Source organism: Rattus rattus, chromosome 10 (assembly GCF_011064425.1).
Source record: "Rattus rattus isolate New Zealand chromosome 10, Rrattus_CSIRO_v1, whole genome shotgun sequence".
Taxonomy (NCBI): domain Eukaryota; kingdom Metazoa; phylum Chordata; class Mammalia; order Rodentia; family Muridae; genus Rattus; species Rattus rattus.
In genome coordinates this window covers 54,477,551-54,496,821 of record NC_046163.1, presented here as the reverse complement: position 1 = coordinate 54,496,821, position 19,271 = coordinate 54,477,551, and the positions used below count along the sequence as shown (strand labels likewise).

The 19,271-nt window shown below is 43.8% G+C and overlaps 1 protein-coding gene across 2 annotated transcripts in view; it reads left to right on the top strand.

Moving 5' to 3' along the window:
- Nucleotides 1-17,291, top strand: part of Pld5 (phospholipase D family member 5) — a 168,635-nt gene extending 151,344 nt beyond the window's left edge. For both annotated transcript variants that reach the window (XM_032915057.1, XM_032915058.1), the window contains 4 exons: nucleotides 1,936-2,072; nucleotides 6,415-6,583; nucleotides 11,023-11,137; nucleotides 16,263-17,291. In XM_032915057.1, coding sequence (XP_032770948.1) covers nucleotides 1,936-2,072; nucleotides 6,415-6,583; nucleotides 11,023-11,137; nucleotides 16,263-16,519 — 678 coding nt within the window. In that variant the 3' untranslated portion in view covers nucleotides 16,520-17,291. The remainder of the gene's footprint in view (nucleotides 1-1,935; nucleotides 2,073-6,414; nucleotides 6,584-11,022; nucleotides 11,138-16,262) is intronic.
- Nucleotides 17,292-19,271: the final 1,980 nt, after the last annotated feature.

Genomic DNA, 19,271 nt, shown 5'->3' with positions numbered 1-19,271 from the left:
AGCTGGCAGAATCACATCCCTGCCAGAGCACGAGACAAATCACGGTCAGCTGCTGTGGATAAACGGAAGCAGCCCCATATCCCACACCTGGGATTAAAACAGAAAATACATTCACATAAATAACTGAGATTTTAAAGAAGCCAAAATATCACTATGGGTTAGGAAGAGCATTTGCCATCATAAAGTCTCGACACCAAGGACTGAGTGATCCTGAGTAAGAGGATCAAACAGACTAGAAGCCCGAAGGTACAGAAATTCTATGTTCTGGTGCTCTCTCCCCCCCCCCTCTCTCTCTCTCGTGTGTGTGTGTGTGTGTGTGTGTGTGTGTGTGTGTGTGTGTGTATACATATATGTACATGCTGGGGAAAGCACAGGAGCACATGACTGTCCTCGCTCTGATGATTTTTAAATACGTCTTTCCCACTAAAGAATGGAAGTCTATCCTCATTCTAAAAGAAAAATAACTAATCCGAAGTGTATACCCTGCCTGTCACTGGCCAAGAGGACTTTGTTGCTTACCTTTAACACTGCTGTGTCCACACAACTGATGAGAACAGCTTAAGGGAGGAAGGATTTATTTTGGCTTACAGTTTGGTGGGGAAGGCACAGCAATGGGAGCATGAGGCCGCTGCTCACATCACATCTGCAGTTGGGAAACGTCGAAAGAGGAAAGCTGGATCTCGGCTTGCTTTCTCTTTGAATGCAGTTTAGGATCCCACCCAGAGGAAAGTGCCACTCACAGGAAGGATGGGCCATTCCATCTCCGTTTCCTGAATCCAAAAATGCTCTCAAAGACATGCCCACGGGCTCATCTCTTCAATAATAATTCTAGAGCCTGTCCAGTTAATCAATACTAACCAACACAAGGACTTTTGGCCAGAAGTTCCTGGACAGTGTGTACCCTTAACATGCACCTACATAACTACTTTGCCCCTTCTGTCAAGGAGGGAAATCCACCCCAGAACCTTCATGGGGTTGGATTCCCACCAATGCAGAATAAGGAACTGTGGACAAATGACTGGGGAATTGTGATTGTCCAATGCTTCCCTGTATTCAAGGCAGTTCCAGAAACGTGTGTGTGTGTGTGTGTGTGTGTGTGTGTGTGTGTGTGTGTGTGTGTGTGTGTGTGTGTGTGTGCTTAGCACAGGCAATTTCTTGTCAGATAAAGGCAGGACTTAGAGGAAATACTCTTTTCAATCCTCCCCACTGGATAAATAATGAACGCTCTGAGGTATATCTTCCTCTTGCTGTACCAACTCCATCTAAAGACAGCCCATTTTTATGAGAGTTCAGGTGTATGAAAAGTACCTCCAGCATAATTTTTTCTCTTTTCTCATTTTGCTGATGTCTGGCAGAATATCTGTTTCCTCAGCCTTTCTCGATGGATTTGGGCATCACGGTAACTTCCGTTTTCCTTGGAGGGTTATTGATGGCATTCTATACAATCAGCACTCCTCTTTCTGACGCTATGAAAGATCCAGGGGAAAAATAAGATTTTTTGAATTTGTGTCCGGAATATTTTTATGGCCAATATCACTTCCTAGATGAAATGAATTTCTAAAATAAATTTCTTACTATATGTGTACATGTCTGTAAACAATGCTTTAGAAAAATTATCAGCTACATACAACAGGGAGGGATCCTAGAATCACGTAAGGTTAAAATAGGTTACTCTCAAAGTAGCAAGACCTGCACTGGAAGTAAAAATTCCCTCTTGAGAAAGACTTCAAGGACTTGAAACACATCCTGCCTCAGCTTTGACAAAACACAAAATATCTTTGTTGTTATCTGATCAAGAAGCAAAAAAGGTTTAAATACCATGTAATTAACAATATTCCAAGACCTACCAACACAAACAAAAAGGCACTGTAAATGTTTTTAACGTGTAAATGCCTATAATTCAGCTCTAACATCTTGGGTTTTATATCTTCACAGAACTCTCCCAAACTCTTTTGCCCTAAAAACAGAAGCTTTGACATCGATGCCATCTACAGCGTGATTGATGATGCCAAACAGTATGTGTACATTGCTGTCACGGACTACCTGCCAATCTCCAGCACGAGCACCAAAAGGTCAGGGACATTCTGACCCGTACAGTGCAGTCCTCAGGCCTCTGGGCTCTGAGATGCTGCCATGCTGTATCAGGAAGGTACCCTTCCAGTGTGCCTCGTGTGCATCTGCAATTTTCCCATCATGCCTTTCTTCCCCCGGTGGATCCAATTTAAATGTTCAGGGTCTTACTCCACAGGAGTACATCACTAGTTTATCCTGCAATCATAGGAACAGTATCAGAAAGATTAGGTTATTAATAGAAAATTGTATCCCCCTGTGCCCTCAATGTGAAGGTGAAGGAGTTTTAAAACACATCCTTTGGACAGCGCACCCTTCCCAATGAGAAGGCTATCGAATGAAAAGGCTATCTTTACAGTGAATGGCTTCTCAATTCCTGTTTGATCACACAGTAACTTGGAAATGATTCAGGGACAGAGGATACTACACAGCTTCAGAGAGAGTAATCACACATAATGCGCAACCACACCCAGGCAGTCCCTCTTTGCGGACTGGAAGGGCAGATCTTTGGGTGCTCGTCAGTGTTTTCGACGATTACGTTTAACCAGGAAACGCTTTCCAAAACGCGCTTCTGACTGCCAATGAAGACCTTCATCATCCGGGAAATTATAATTCCAAAATAGCCATTTAGTTAGCTTAAATGATTAAGTGCGCCAAATATTATTTGAATCCTTTTTCATCTCGCCAATGCCACATATGCGCAATATGTAGCATCTTTATGCAAATGGTTCTATGACTGCAAAAAGCCTGCCAGAAACGCGCCGCTCGCTCTATGACAGTGGGAAAGCTTTTTGAGCCGTATGAGGCGCGCTGTTAAGACAGAGCTGCTCTAAAACATTATCTGCCTTTTGAATGTTCATGGATTTTCCCACACACTTCCCCGTTGTCCTCTGCTCTTTCTTGTTTATTTGGCTTTAGGCTAAATTTTAGATATCCGAATCCCTCTGGAAACATAACTAATACGTGGTGCTTGGTTGTCCTGTAGCCAAGGAGGGTGGGGCTACGTTTATGGGGTTCCAGGATGATGATGGCCAAGACTAAAACTTTGTTCCCTGGCCTCCCATGGGCAAAATAAGTCTTCCATAGGGTGGGAGGTTGTGGTGGGTTGTGGTGCACACTTGGAACCCCAGACTTCGGGACGCTGAGACAGGAGGTTCATGAGATCAAGATGGTTCATCCAGGGCTAAATAGTTTAAAACCTGGCTAGGCTACAAACCTTGTCTCAAAGAAACTAAAATCTTACAATTAGGGGGAAATGGAAAGAATGTTAAAGAGCCAGAGAAACTGAAACGTTGAAGAACCAAACTGAAATCTCGTATCTTCATTATTTATCATTCTAGCTGTTATTTAGTTGTGTGTGGCAGTGGCATCACGAAACTCACTGTTTCGTGTGCCAACCTTAAAAAAATAATTAAAAAAAAAAGAACCATTTATTCACCTCAAATATAAAGAGTCAACAAACCGTAGAAAGTTTCCACCAAGCCCAGCTCAGCAAATAAATAAGATTATTTGGGGTTACCTACAGGGACGTGGATGGAAACAAAATAAAATATCAAACCTTACTCACAGCTTTCTAAACAAAAGGGAAATGTGGAGGTCAGACATTCAGATTATAATTACATTCTTCTCAGTCCTATGAACGAATGTTATTGAGAAATAAACTGGCCTTGTGTTTATATAACCCGAAAAGAAAGGGAGATTCAAAGCGAATTCGGTGTGTTTGTAAAGCTAATTAATACCTTCGATTAAAAATTTAGTCTCTTCATTGATAAATACCGAAATAAAAGGTGGTAGGTCGTGAACTCTTGAATGAGAAATTATCTAAACATGCATCATCTGTTGGAAAGAGTGTTGGAATTTCTGCCTTCCGGGGTAGCAGAGAGTCTGATGATAATACAGTAAACCCTGCAAAGAAAAAAAGAGAGAGAGAGAGAGAAGCCCAGACAGAGAGCCCTTGCCTAACATTTGAGAGGCTCCCAGTTCATCCCCAGTACCACAAACCAACAGTGACGGCCAAAAGTAAGGAATGAAAACAAGGCTCAATGGCAGATGCTCATGGAGGAGCCATGGTGAAACCTGTTGCCTTGGAGGCTAAACTAAAAAGTTATTTTTTAAAATTACATTAAAAAAAAAAGCAAAAAGCAAAAAATCCAGAAAGGCCAATCTCAGTTGTTCCCACAAGAGCAGACAAGCACTTTCTCTCTGTGATTCATTGCCGCAGTCTCAGCTTAGAGTTGTCCCTGATTAGTCTCTCCAGTCATGTGACACGCATCTTTCAGAAGGAGATAAGTAAATGTGTGAAGGACAAGGAAAAACGTGACCTGATTCACCTTTAAGCTTTAGTACCCCTCTCCTCCTGCAGTTTAACCAGAGTCTGAAAATATCACATGGAAAGTTCCAGAAAAAAAAAAAAGCAGTTTGTGGAGGAGGATGGATAGGATCAAAATATATTGTATGAAATTCTCAAAGAAGTAATAAAACACTACTTGGAAAAAAGAATTTATGAGTTTTAAATCGATTTTATTATAGTATATTATATCGCTAAAATTGTGCGCTAAAATTGTGCTACTTCATTAGTTGTTAGTGCCAATCCCTTACTTGCTGAGTCTGCACGTTGAAGAACAGAGGTTTTCCAAGGCTCCCCTTGAGGGGGAGATTCTCCGAATGTGGGGAAACTACCATGCTTTCATTCACGGATGAATTAAACGGTGTCTGTTGACAAGTGTGCATCTATGATTAAAGCATGAACATATGTGGTCCCAGAAATGCCATCTGACGAGAGCAGAGGGGTACAGAGAAGATTATTAGAACACAGATATGGGTATGTACAGAAAACAGGACCGTGAAAAAGCACCCACGATGCCATGTCAAATTTAGAGGTGAAAGGGACAGTATGAGCAAGCGTCAGGAAGGAGGAAAAGGCCTGCCAGGTTCAGTGCTGAATCGCAGAGTCTACTGTAAGGTCCTGGGAAACCACACTGGAGAAGAAGCAGGGATGGGGAGCAAGGGATGGGAGTGGAGGAGGCTGCTTGCTAGAGAGTCTCCTGATTCTGGAGAGCCTATGGTGTTCCAGTGGAAGGAGTAACAGGACCACACTTGCTTTTAGACAGTCACATTGGTGGTCACAGAGATTAGAGCTGAGGCACAGGAACCCATGTAGAATACAAGGCTGAGATGACCGTTCCCAGCAGTCCCTGGAAATTGACAGAGAGAATTCTAGCACCACCCAGGATTTGGGTGATACAAAGCTCAAGAGAAAGGTAGAGGGGCAAGTGTCCTACAGGTGGGCATAACTGGAATTAGGTTGTCCTGGCAAGAGAGACAAGGAGGAGCTGAAGGAGCCAGAGATCATAAGTCTGTCACCCACCAGGACTAAAGAACAGGATGCTGGTGATAAGAGAGGAAGCTTCCAGGGTGTGAGGGTCAGATACAAACAGCAGCCGCCTAGAGGAGCTGTGGTTACAACACTGACAGACCACAGTGCCTAATACGATGGCCTGAGTCCAAACAGCCACTATGCCTAGAACTGGAGCAGCATTTGAATGAGGAAACAGAATCCCTACAAAGAGATGAGAGAAAACAGCATGATTTGAGGCTCAGTTGAGACAGAACAATATCCTGATTTGTCTTAACATGACTCTTCTGAAGTGACCTGATGGAAAATAGGGCGAGCAGAAGGCTATACACACCTTAAGCGAAGGGACCAAGTGGTAATAGAAACTCATGGCAAGAGTCAAGAAGCCATGCCTTCCGGAAGAGTCCGAGTGGAAAGAGGCTTAGGTGATAGAGGAAACCGATGGAGGAACCAGCATCCAGCCCAGAGGAGGGAGACAGGGGAGCTATGGAAGGCTGGGTTGGGAAGATGGCGCTAAGGACGATCTGGAGCATGGGACAGCTCAGATAACCAAACAGAAGTCCACTGGAGACTGGGGGGATATCAAAGAATGGATATCAAAGAATCCACGTGACAAGGGAATGGCATGACTTCCAGGAGGAGTACACGAGTCTCCTAGCTAGAATTCTGTTCAAAAGTAAATGCTTATACCACAGTGAGGCCTGAATAGTGTTGAAGGTATAGTGAAGACCACCCAGAGTGGTGAGTCCATCTGAATACCAGATCCATATAGCTTCATCCTGGGGACCTGAGACTTTCTATGAGGCAGCAGAAAGTCCCAGAAAAGTTTCGTCTCTTGGTGCCTAACTCCAAGGCCTTGTGTTATCAATCTGTCCTGCACAATGGTTGACATGTTGCAGAATAAAGTAATGCACCAAGGAACAACAAAACATTCCGTTGTCTTGTAAAATTTCCTTCACAAATTGTTTCCTTCGTTTGTTTCTCTGCAGGACTTACTGGCCAGATTTAGATGGGAAAATAAGAGAAGCGTTAGTTTTACGAAGCGTTAAAGTCCGGCTGCTCATAAGCTTTTGGAAGGAGACTGATCCCCTCACGTTTAACTTCATTTCGTCTCTTAAGGCTATTTGCACTGAAATAGCCAACTGCAGTTTGAAAGTTGTAAGTGTTATATTGACTGGATTATTATAAATAAAGGGGGCTTATTCCCTTCACCTGTCTATGAAAGCTGTGTGTGTGCACACGAGCATGCGAGTGCTCATACACACACGCACACGCACATGCACATATACACACAGGAAGGGGGGTGCACTGACAAAGAGTTGAATACATCCATCAATACAAACTGACCCTAGTCACTATCACGCTGGTCCAGACTCCTGGGCTTGCTCCAATTCCATGGTGGCTAGGACTCATGCCTGGGCATGAACTGACCATTTGATTTATTACACCCTGCCCTGTCATGAAGTACAGATCTGGAACTGTTTCTAAGGATAGGGTGTAACACATAAATCGCACTCCTGGCCATAAACCTACTTCCTCAGATAGGCCCTCCTCCTAAAGGTTCCCACCCTCCCAAGAAAATACCACCCACTGAAGACTTAAGTGTTCAGACACATGAACCCATGGGAGAGATTTCACATTCAAACCACAGAGCACATGAAATGTGCGAACTCAGCGCTCAGGTTCGCCTTTGAGTTTTCTCGCCTCCTCCCCTCAGGACCTTTGTGTGTGCTTTCCTCTCCTACAGCGCTCTCCTCCACCTTCATCTGACTGGTGAGTATTAATCATTTAGGCCTCAATTTTCAAATCGAGTCCTCTATACACGCAAGGGCTCCATGTTGAGGCCCCACTTTCTGGCAGGCCTGTGCTTCCTCAGACATTTGTCCACATGTGATGACAGGGTCTCTGAAGAATCCATTTTGAATCAGCTTCCAGCAAGTCCCTGACCGATCGTATCCCAGAGACAGAGGGGAGTAGTGGGGGACTTGGTGGGTGGGCCTAGAGGTGTATGCGTCCTTTCAGCTTTTGTCCTCTGACAGACATGGTTCACAGGGAGATACCAAAGGGTAAGGAAGACTTAAGAGTATGTCCAGAACAGTAGCTGTGCCCAACCTGGTCAAAAGAATAGGCCTGAGAATTATCCTGGTAAGACAGTCTCAGCACCAACTATCTGTTTCCTTTCTTCCCACAGAGAGCCCTAGAATTTCCATTCCTGCTTCTGTAAAACTCTGTACTTAACTGTTTAGTTTGTAAAACTGAAGCAGACACCCCCATGTCCATGAGTTGACAAATCACTGTAAGCGTTGGAAGTATGAAAACCGGTCCGTGGTTACTATCAATCATCTGTCTTGTAGGTCAGATTTTAAGGTGTATCTGACACGGCCACAGTATGGATGCTAACTGGGATGCAAAGTCAGATACTGGGGGTGGAAGCAGAGGTTAATAACAGGGAACCAGTCAAGGTCTAAAGATTGGCCCAGCAGTGTTTGATACCTCTTCCTAGAGAAGAGAATGCTGGGGTTGATTCAGCTCAGGGGCAGCATCATTCAGATCACTGAAGTGGCATTCAGGACTCCAGGGATGTCAGAAGATGCAGAAATCAGATGTCTAATCACTGTTCCTAATGCCTGGCAGGAGGCTAGAAGTGTTCAAAATATATGCTAAACTGGTAGATTCATAAATGAAGACAGTGAAAGAAAGGGGCTAGGAAAGGAAGTCATAGGAGAGGTCCTATCATCAGCGAGGAGAGAAAAGAGAGCCTAAAGCAATGCCCAAGTCTTCTCCCCACTGAGTCTCACTGTGGCTGTGTGCAGAAACATGGGTGGAAACTTGTTTAGAGGAAAGTGGGCCCCATTATGAGGAGCTATGCCCCTAAAGGAAATGCCTCTCCCTTCCCCCATCAGCCACAGACTGCATATAAATCATCAGGGAAGGGTGGAACCACACAATAGCATCCCCCTACACCCCTACCCTCACCTCACTTCCAAAACAGTGTCGACAGACCCAGTTTTATGGAAATTTTATGCATGCTATCACAACTTTTTTTTTAAATTTTAAGGATGTGTAAGGATGTCACAATCATGTCATTGCCCCAAAAGTAAGGCTTTTCCACCTCTCCTCTCCGCTTCTTTCCCCAGCTCTTAGACTCTTTCTCATGTTCACTGTGCCTTGAAGGATAGGTGTTCCATCTGCTAGGCACTTAATAGTCATTTCTCCACAATACTTTGACCCAATTATGAGTCTCTGTATTAACTGCTGACTATTGCATAGAAAATGCTTCACAGACCAAAGCTAATAGCAACACTAATCTGTGTGGGCAAACATAGCTATTTAGAAAGCAATGTGATAGGCACATCATGCTTGTTATGCAAAACAAAGGCAATAGCTTTCCTAATAGGGCATATGGCCTCCCAAAACATGAGCCTTTGCCTGGGTTTACAGTACCAGATGTGGATGGATTCCCTCCTGTGGGTCAAGCATTGCCCAGTTTCCCTAATTGTCTTCTATGATCTTGTATCCCCACTGTGTATCATGCACCCTAGAGGTCAGTGAGGGAAATCACAGGGTCTGCTGTCAAGTTCATGAGGTTTCCAGGAGCTGTGCATACAGCCTGGCACATTCATTCCCATGGTTACTCTTGACCTCCCTTCATCCAAAGTCAGGGGTCCTCCCCCACTCTGTCGCTTCCTGATCCACCGCATGCTTGAATCTAACCCCTTGCATCTGAAATCCTACAAGGAAAGAAAAATCCATGCAAAATCCCATCAGCTTCACCATTTGGACACAGATGGTCATGAATCTTGAATAAGCCACACATTAAGAGCTCACTGCTGGCCATTTTATAAAACAGAGGCCATGTATTTTTAAATGTCAAGACAAGCCGGGGTGGGAAGACAACTTATGGCCCCGTCATCTAGGACACAGATGGCTACCGAGTACTTACAAGAAAAGTAGGGTACAGCAGCTTTGGAGACAGTATCTCTTCGGGAGGCATAGAGCCCTGACAAGGCAGATAGATGACCTAGGACCAGGCAGGATGATCTGTCCCTGGAAAGCAGATGATTACATCACCTACCTAGAGGTGGCTTGGTGTCATTGAGGAAAACAGAAAGAGAGACTGCTGCTTGGAAGACTGTCACAGTTCAAGGCTACAGAGATGGCTCAGAAAATAAAAGCATGCGTTGCTCTTGTGAAGAACGAGAGTTCAGTTCCCAGGACCCATTTGAGGTGATTCAGGTGACTTACAAAACCATGTATACCTCCAGCTCTGTGGAATTAGACACCTCTGCCCTCTGTGGGCACTTGTACTTCTATGCACACACACTTCAACATACATACATACATACATACATACATACATACATACATACATGCATGCATATATACATACACACAGATAATTTTTTAAAAATGTAATACAAAAATATATTTATCATGGCTGACTTGAATTAGTTTATTTAATAAACCACCCAATTCTTTTTGGTCTTTTTGCTTTTCTTCCAACTCATTAAGAACTCTAATAATGTCAGAGACTCTCATCTGCTTTCTGCTACCTCACCAGTCTCCCAGATAAAGCTCAGAATAGAGTTTGGGGAAACATCTGGAACCTTAGTGATCACCTCCCCCCAGAGGGAATCATAAGGCTAGATCAACTTTCATTATCTCTCTGAACCAAATGGGACAAGGAGACGTTTGAAATTAGACAAAATCATCCATGAAGACTCATCTTCCACAGATGCCCTCTGCCTCTTCCTTCCACATACAGAGGCTAGGGCTGAAAGACATTCTAGAATCCAAGTTCTCCACTGCAGCAAACACCAGAGATCCTGGTCTCCAATATGTGTCTCCTCTAAGCTCAGCCCTCCCAGTCCCATAGGCTCATTCACAGTGGACACTTAATCCAACATTGACCAAATTTCCAAAGCCTTTCCTCTCTATAGCTCATTTCCCACATTCCTCAACTTCCTCCATTTTGAGCCTTGGGTGAATTAGACTCATCATCATCATCATCATCTAGAGTCACACTGACATTAGAATTACATATTTTGAATTTGTGATTTTTTTTTTTTTGTACTCGCCTATTCAAAAAAGCCCTGTAGGTTTAGGTGTTCCAATAGAAAGTGTTTGTTCTTGTGGCAAAAATCTTTTTTGACCTTTGCAGATTCTCAGATGAATCAGCTAGTCATTGACATAATGTATGTACTGGGTAGGAATATTCATTCAGTTCGTTGTCATGCATGACACAGAGCGCCTGGAGGCTGCTGTCAGTGCCAGTGTGCCCTGCTGAATAAGACCGTGAGAATTAAACAGCCTTCCATCCCTCACCCTGCTCAGAAAATGAATTTTGTGTTCATTTGTTAGCATTGCCGAGTTAATTATAGAGCTAGTTGAACATGCTAATTTTCTTTGTTGTTGCCTATATGGATGGAGAGTAAAAATAGCTTCCTCTATACAAAGTAACAAGACTGTCATTTTAATAACCCAATGTGAGGTCTATTGTTGATATTTGGATAATGGACTCCTTTGTGCTTGTGAACAAGACCCAAAACACTCTCAATTGACCTGCTTTGCTTTCTTACTTTTCTTTTGTCTTACAGAAATTTTTTGATCTGGAAAGAGAGAACGCTTGTGCAACAAAAGAACAAAAGAACCAGACCTTTCCCAAATTAAACCGCAACAAGTACATGGTGACAGATGGAGCCGCTTACATTGGTAGGTGTGGGGACTGAAAAGCCCCTCAGGGGTCACAGCAGGACGGTAGGGGGAGGTGACTCCTTTGAAGCTGTAGCCATCGATGAGGTTGTACAGGTAAGAAGCAGGAGGCTGGAGCCAAGAGCTCTTCAGCCCCATAGACCCTCTCTCTACTCCATGGAAGGAGATGACGGAAGAGAGTTTTCCATCTACATTCTGCAGACATTCTCTGGTCCATTTGGCTCATTTTATAAGTGAGAAGGCAAAGGGCTCATCAGAGGTGAGTTCCAGCATGGGACAAACACAGCGCTCATTTGCCTGTCTACAGTGTCATGGGACACCTTATCTTGGGGTTCTGGGCAGCAAAGACCATCTTCTCCTGACACCTCTGCCATTGTCTAAACATCTAATGTGAAACAATTCCCTGGCGCTCCCTGAATTTCAGTTCGCTGATTTGTAAGATGAAGCCAGTGTCAGTTTTGACTTCACCGGGTGACGTTTACATGAGAGATAATATACACACAGCACCCGGCATGTGGACGATGCCCAATTGATGCTAGCTATGACTACTGAGACAATCAAGTTCCAAGGGCATACATCGCTGCATTGGCAGGATTATTCCAGGTCCTCATGGCATGTGGGAGGTAATTCCTTCACTGGAATTATCACAGATAGAGCTGACATTGTCTATAAAAAGAAGACGTTCAAACCTGAGGAATCGGGGTGATTATTACATCACACAGGTGAAGCAGCAACCTCAGCAGAAAGTGTCTGTGGGATGCAGGAATGAATATGGAATCCATATCAATTATTTCTCTAAGTTCCATGGGTGAATAAAAAAAAAAAAAAAAGAAAAAAAACCTCCCCTTCATGAAGCACTTTTGCCTTAGTCCTAACTGTTACCAATGGGGAGACTCTAATCCAGGTTTAGAAGTGAGGCTAGGTGGTATGAAAGACATAACTTGGCCACACAGATGTCCAGTCAGGGCTATCAGGTCACCGCAATCTCAAACCCAGAATATCAGTCTCTGTTTCCTAAGTCTGTCATTGCCTTCTTAAAAATAGATTTTAGATAAAATAGGATTTAGATTTGTTTGTTTTTTAATACATGGGGCTACGGAGATGGCTGACAGGTCAGTAGCATTTACTGCTTACTGTTCTAGAGTTCAGTTCTCAGCACTTTCTGTTGGCTGTTTCATAACCTCCTTTATCTCCAACTCCAGTAGATCTGACACCCTCGTCTGGCCTCCATGGGTACCACATGCATGCGCACGCACACGCACGCACACAGATACACACACACACACTCACACACACACACACACACACACACACACACACACACGCACACACACACCCAGGGCATAGGAGAACAGCTCCATTAAGTTTGTATGAGCCTTCCAGAATACTCTTCAGACAGCATGATCTTTCTCATTTTAAATTCTCCAGAATGTATCTGAGTTAAGCTCGGAAATTTTGCTAGGAAGGTACCTGAGCCATTAAACAGCAAAGAAGGGGTGGGGAGGTTAACTGAAGGTGCTGGAAAAATGCCCAAGGCTGCCTACCAAGAAGGTGAGCTCTCCGGCGCTCTAAGATACACACATGCACATGCACAAGATGGGGGGGGGCACTACATTCTGAACACTGCAACCTTAGTGTGCATTTTGGGGAACTAAAATAGTCTAAAAGGATAAAAAGTAAAAAAAAAAATTATAACCCAGCTTCAGGAAAAAATCATGAGAGCATATGTCACCTTGAAGGTCCGCCAAAATTTTTGTGTCAGCATGAAGCTTCCCCGAGCTGTCGTGAAAGAAGCGAACTAAGGCATTTAAAATCCGCAAACATCCTGCTCTTGGCTCATTCTCTGTATGGCAGGGAAAAGGCTAGATTTACAGGTTAAGGCCCCAGACTCCTCACCCCTCCCGCCCCCCCCGTCCTCTTTTCTCCGAGATGCCCCTTTGTGTCCCCTTTAGTATTTACTTTGTGTGTTTCCTCCAGAAAATTTGATCTGCCAGTGCATATAGCAGAAATCTCACTATGGCAGCAATGCCCCCAGAGCCCGAGCTGAGGTCACTGTTCAGGGTGAAGTGGGCAGTAGATGTCTTTAGGGTCAAAGGTAAAGTACAGGATCTGGAGTTAAATTTGGCTTTGAACAGCAGCTCCAATAGTTGTCCGTGAAGCCATGACACGTGGGACAGTTGTAGGGATGTCTGTGAACATCTCCTTTCTTGTGGCAAATCCCTCCCATCATACAAAATATTATACATAAACACAAGTACTATGCTTTGCCCAAAGTAGACAGTAACTCATAGTTGCTCTCCCCTCAGACTCCCTTGCAGCTTGACTACATCCCATAATGTTCCAGACTTCCAACCCGTTCTCTGCCCACAAAGTATCACCCTCCTTCCTGGAATCTGGATCTCTCTTGTTCTAGTTAAGCTTGAGGGCCTCTCTCATTACTCAGCGCACAGCCTCTCCTTGACGCATTAAGCCAGGGATAGAAATCCTCCTCCCTGGTGCTTGTGGCACTGGGTGTGAAATCCTAGTGTGCTCTTTCTTACCATCTATGTTCCAGTGACTCTTTCTTTCCAGAACTTCTTGAAGGCAGGAACTTTTATTTTAGTTTTATATCTACCTTCTTAATATCAGGCCTGGTAGACATTGGGTAGTCAGTAAACAACACAGGACAAGGAAAATCCAATAAATAATTAGCACTGCCCCTACTAAGGACAGACCTTGGTTTTGACGCCAAAGAAAAATGCATGGGAGGCGAGTCATTTCCCGTACCTTTGTTTTAGCTGGTGTTCTATGGCTGTGAACAGACACCATGATCAAGGCAAATCTTACAAAGGAAAGTATTTAAATTGGGAGCGTGCTCACAGTGTCACAGGTTTACTCTATTATCACCATGATGGACAGTATGGTAGCACTCAGGCAGGTATGGTGCTGGACAAGTAGCTGAGAACTTTACAACCTGACCCTATGGCAGCAGACAGGCAGAGAGAGAAAGACACTGAAACCTCAAAGCCCGCCCCTAGTGTCTTCACTGGGGTTTCCACCGCTGTGAAGAGACACCATGACCAAGGCAACTCTTATAAAGGAAAACAATTTTACTGGGGCTGGCTTACAGGTGCAGAGGTTCCGTCCATTGTCAAGGCAGGGAGCATGGTGCTGGAGGAGCTGAGAGTTCTACATCTTGTCCTGAAGCAAACAGAAGACTGGCTTTCAGGCAGCTAGGAGGAGAGTCTCAAAGCCCAGTGCCACCATGACACAGTTCCTCCAACAAGGCCACACCTACCCAACAAGGCCACACCTTCTAATAAGTGCCACTCCCTGGCTCAGGCATATTCAAACCACTACATCTAGTGACACCTCACCTCCAGCAAGGCCAGAGCCCCTAAAACTTCCCTGACAGCTATCCAACTAGGGACTAAGAATGCAAATATGAGCCAATAAAGGCCATTTTTATTCAAACCATCTGAACCTTAGAAATGGATTCAGCACTACTGACATCACCATTTTCAGCCTCTTCTGCGATGATCCTGATTCCTAGTATGAGAGTATGTGGTTAAAGAAAAATCACTCCCAAGTCAGGTCATTAAGGTAGGCATTAATCTAATGTGGCCAACATCCTTTAAAAACAAAGCAAGGGCTGGAGAGGTGGCTCAATGATTAAGAGCGCTGACTGCTCTTCCAGAGGTCCTGAGTTCAAATCCCAGCAACCACATGGTGGCTCACAACCATCTGTAATGGGATCTGATGCCCTCTTCTGGTGTGTCTGAAGACAGCCACAGTGTACTCACATACATTAAATAAATAAATAAATAAATAAATAAATAAATAAATAAATAAATAAATAACAAATCTTTAAAAAAAAAAAACAAAACACAGAGGAACTATGTACTTCATAGTACATAGTGGTGCTTCATGCCTGTAATCCCAGCCCTCAGGAGGCTGAGGGAGAAGGAGTGCTGTGAATGTGAGTCCTAGACTGAACTATGTAGTAACATCCAGCTTCAAAAATAAATCGGGCACAGAGGAAAGATGGTGTGGAGCGACAGGGAGGAAGGAACCACCCAGAAGGAGAGGGAGTTGGAACGCATCCTTTCCATCCTAGTTTGCTTCCCCGTTCCTGTGATAAACACCCTGAGCAAACGCAGTTTGGTCAGCTTACAGATTGTGGTCTGTCGTCAAGAGAAGCCAATTCAGCCACTCAAGTCAGGACCTCGAAGCAGCAACCGAAGGTACAACACTGCCTTCTGCCCTGATCTCAACGCTCACAGCCTTTCTTGTCCAGCTCAGGCCCCCTTACGGAGGTCGAGGACGGTGACGCCCACAGTGGGCTGGGCCCTCCAACATCATTTAGCCATCAAGGGAATGTCCCATAGACATGGCCAGAGGCTAATCTGATGGTGGTAGTTCTTCCTAGAGGTGTTAAGTTGGCAACAAAAATTAGCCAACACACTTCCTATAGTTCTCAGAAGTAACCTACCTTGACTTTTGTCTCCAAAGTCAGGAGGATACATTTCTTCTATTTAACCAACTAGTTTTGGGCAATTTGTGAAAACAGTTCTGAAAAAACAAAAACAAAAAACAAACCAGCCATCTATCCTGACCAAGAAGCTAGTCCCGCCCTGGGGGACGCCTGGCAGTCTCTGTAGGGAATGCTGTAGTCATATCTTTGGCTTCCGCTTTGTCTCCATGCTGAAGCATCTCCGCATAATAATGTTTATACATATGGATTCGATGTTGTCTCTTTGAGAAGGTAGTAATTGTTCACAGGATTTTTAAGTGTATTCCTATATATTTTAAATGTTTCCGTATTTAGTGTGTCTTGTGAACATCAATAAGAAATAACATTTACAGGAAAGGAACAGCAGATTTCTTGTTTTGAGTTTCGACTTGAGCAAAGCTGAAGAAAATGCCAAAATAATATGCAAATATTAATCCACCATATGTGGAGTTTCTTGTTATTTTTTTCCCCCTTGGGAGCTGTCAACACGATTCTCGGTATTCCTGGGTGTTTATTTTATTATTTATTTATGTGTTTATTTTTTTATTTATTTTTGAATCTGTTCTGCATTTCATTACATTGGGAATTTTCTCAGCAGACCGTACCTTCTCATCATAATTTCTTTATTTGCAGGAAATTTTGACTGGGTGGGGAATGACTTTACCCAGAATGCTGGCACGGGCCTTGTCATCAACCAGGCAGATGTGAGAGACAACAGGAGCATCATTAAGCAACTTAAAGACGTGTTTGAGAGGGACTGGTATTCACCTTATGCCAAATCCATACAGCCAACCAAACAGCCGAACTGTTCAAACCTGTCCAAACTCAAGTCTCCCTCCAAGCAACCTGCTATTTACAACGCCACGGGGAAGGAGCCCCTGAGTGTATAGCTCACTGAGACAAGCAAGGCTTCAGACCAAATGCAGGAAGGACTAGAGGAAAGACGACGATTTGTTACATCTTTTTTTTTAAAGGGGAAATTAAAAAGCACACTTATTAAAAATGTTCTCTGAATGACATGTAATATCTAGCTACCAACATCTTAGCACCGTATATTAAATTTAAGCCTTTTGTATCTATGAGCTCTGACAGAGAATGTTGTTCTGGCGTAGGAGTTAGTTTCTAACGACTGCAAACACATTTTACCACTTGGTTCTTGTCTCCTGATTCTTACGGTTTTAGAGCCTTTTCTGCTGACCCACCTGCACTGATTTTAAGAAGCATAGCATGAGGTGAGCTCTTTCCTTTAATAGTGCTGAACTCTGGGATTAGAGGAAAGGAGGAGAAGACATAGACAGAACCAAGCACCTGCCTTGATACATCATCTCTGAGACCTATCCAGGCAGCTGAGCACAGGCGTCCCCATTTCACACCCGCCTTCAAGACTCCTGAAAAACACTCCTTTTTGTCCCCTTGTTCCTTGTCTTCTGATGCCAGGCTGTTTTGGGTATCAGTGCTAGTTAGTTCAAAGAGTGCGAATGTCTGGGGGAACAATATATGAATTCCCCAGAATATATACAAAATGGAAATCAGTCTTTCACTTTCTCCTTTCAATTACGTTTCTCCCATCCCAAATTGGTTACTTTTAAAACACACACACACACACACACACACACACACACACACACACACACACAACATATAACACACACACAACATACAACACACACACACACACACACACACACACACACATATCCTTTCCTCAAGCTCGGAAAAATAAGTGCCCCTGCTAGTACCCGGCAAGCCATTAAGTCTGCATTTGGAGAGCAGTCTCACATTTGTGTTTGGTTAACAATATTATAATGGAAAGGTCCATGCGTCGGTGGATTTTAATTTATTTAGAATTATTATGCTGTTAAGAGTATGCCAGCAAATGTTTATAATAGAGCTATTTAATATACCTTCTGCTATTTAATATACCAAATGCTTTTCAGACAAATGCAATTTAAATACTGTGCTTAACATATTTTACTAAGAAACAGAAAATATTGGATTCTTGTTCTATAATGTCATTGTGTGTTGTTGTTTTATATCTATATAATATATAATCCTGTATTAACGGAGACTGTTGCTACATGAGAGAGGTGTGACCTCTTCAGGGCCCAGAGCAAATGGCCCAGAAGCCTACACCCAGTATGGCTCCTGGCTCCATGCTCTGAACAGAGCCCTTCCCTCTTTGGCCTCGGGTTTCTATTGTTAACGTAGACAATAATACTCACCTACCTCGAGAGGATGCTGTCATGGTAGGCGATATTTCTAAGTTGTTTTTGAAATCAAAAGAACCTATATAAATGCTAAGCATTACGTTGCATAATCTTTTTCTTGAAATAACCTCTGTGGTAGAACCAATACCAGGCCCTCCCCGCAGGGATCCAGAGGGGAAAATAAAACACCTTCTATTTACAAACACGGGTGGTGTGAACGAGGGCCCCGCGGGTGGAGAAGGTTGGTCTGAGTGACGATCCGAATGGTAGATATTTGAATGGAACATTCAGTCTGGTCACCGTGACATAAATAATAACACATAACTAGATGCTGTGCTGCAAACGGACCATTAGCACCAGTGTGTACATGTGTTTTTAGAACAAGGATGACCACGCTCACTATTTAATCTCTCGAGACTTGGGTTTAACGATGCCAAAGAGTTCCTTACTCACAGGTTCACTGACTCAGAATGGCTGTGCCCAGTCCTATTGATCGCACCTGTTCCTTTCCTACCAGAGTCTCCTGTCACCTCACTGGGTATTTAAAACCAATCACAGGAGCTGGGACAGTATCCAGGCATGGCAAGCATGACTTTAATATCAGCTCTCAGTGGGACAGAGGCGGGAAGGTCTTTGTGGGTTAGAGGTTACATAGAGAGTTCTAGGACAGCCAAGGTTACATAGAGAGGCCCTGTCTCAAAAAGCAAACAAACAAAAATAATAGAGGAGAGAGAGAAAAAGAGAGAGAGAGAGACAGAGACAGAGAGAGACAGAGACAGAGAGACAGAGAGAGACAGAGACAGAGCATCTCACGAGAAAGCTGTGATTTCAGGGTACCAAGTTTTATGGGCTGATCTCCGTGATATTGTTCATTAATAATGGCCAGCCCACAAGACTTAGTATTTACCATATACTCCATCCTTGAATTGGGTGTCATCCTGGCAGTTGTCCAAAAGTAGTTTTGAGGATAATTTTCTATGGAAGGAAGGAAGGAAGGAAGGAAGGAAGGAAGGAAGGAAGGAAGGAAGGAAGGAAGGAAGGAAGGAAGGACGGAAGGAAGGCAGGCAGGCAGTGGTTCGAGGTGGAGATAAACCTGCCTGTTCACTCTTGAACAGACAAAGGGGACCTGGGTTGGTCCAAAGGGGAGTCCAAGGTACACTTCAAAGGATTCCTTGTCAATAGTCTCATGAGACAAACATAGGTGTGGGGGCCTGGGCCCTTTCCCTGTTGCTGTCTTGGGTATTGTGCAACAAGGAAAGAGAACATTGTCACTTTCGAAATGACCAGCATGTATGTCACTTATTCCCAAATCCACCAGCATGGCAGCCCTAGGCATGTGTCATCACAGGTATCACATGTGCCACACACCAGCATCAGTGGAACCCTGCCTGAACCGGTAACCCATATCTGTGCCATCACAACCAAGCACCTCACC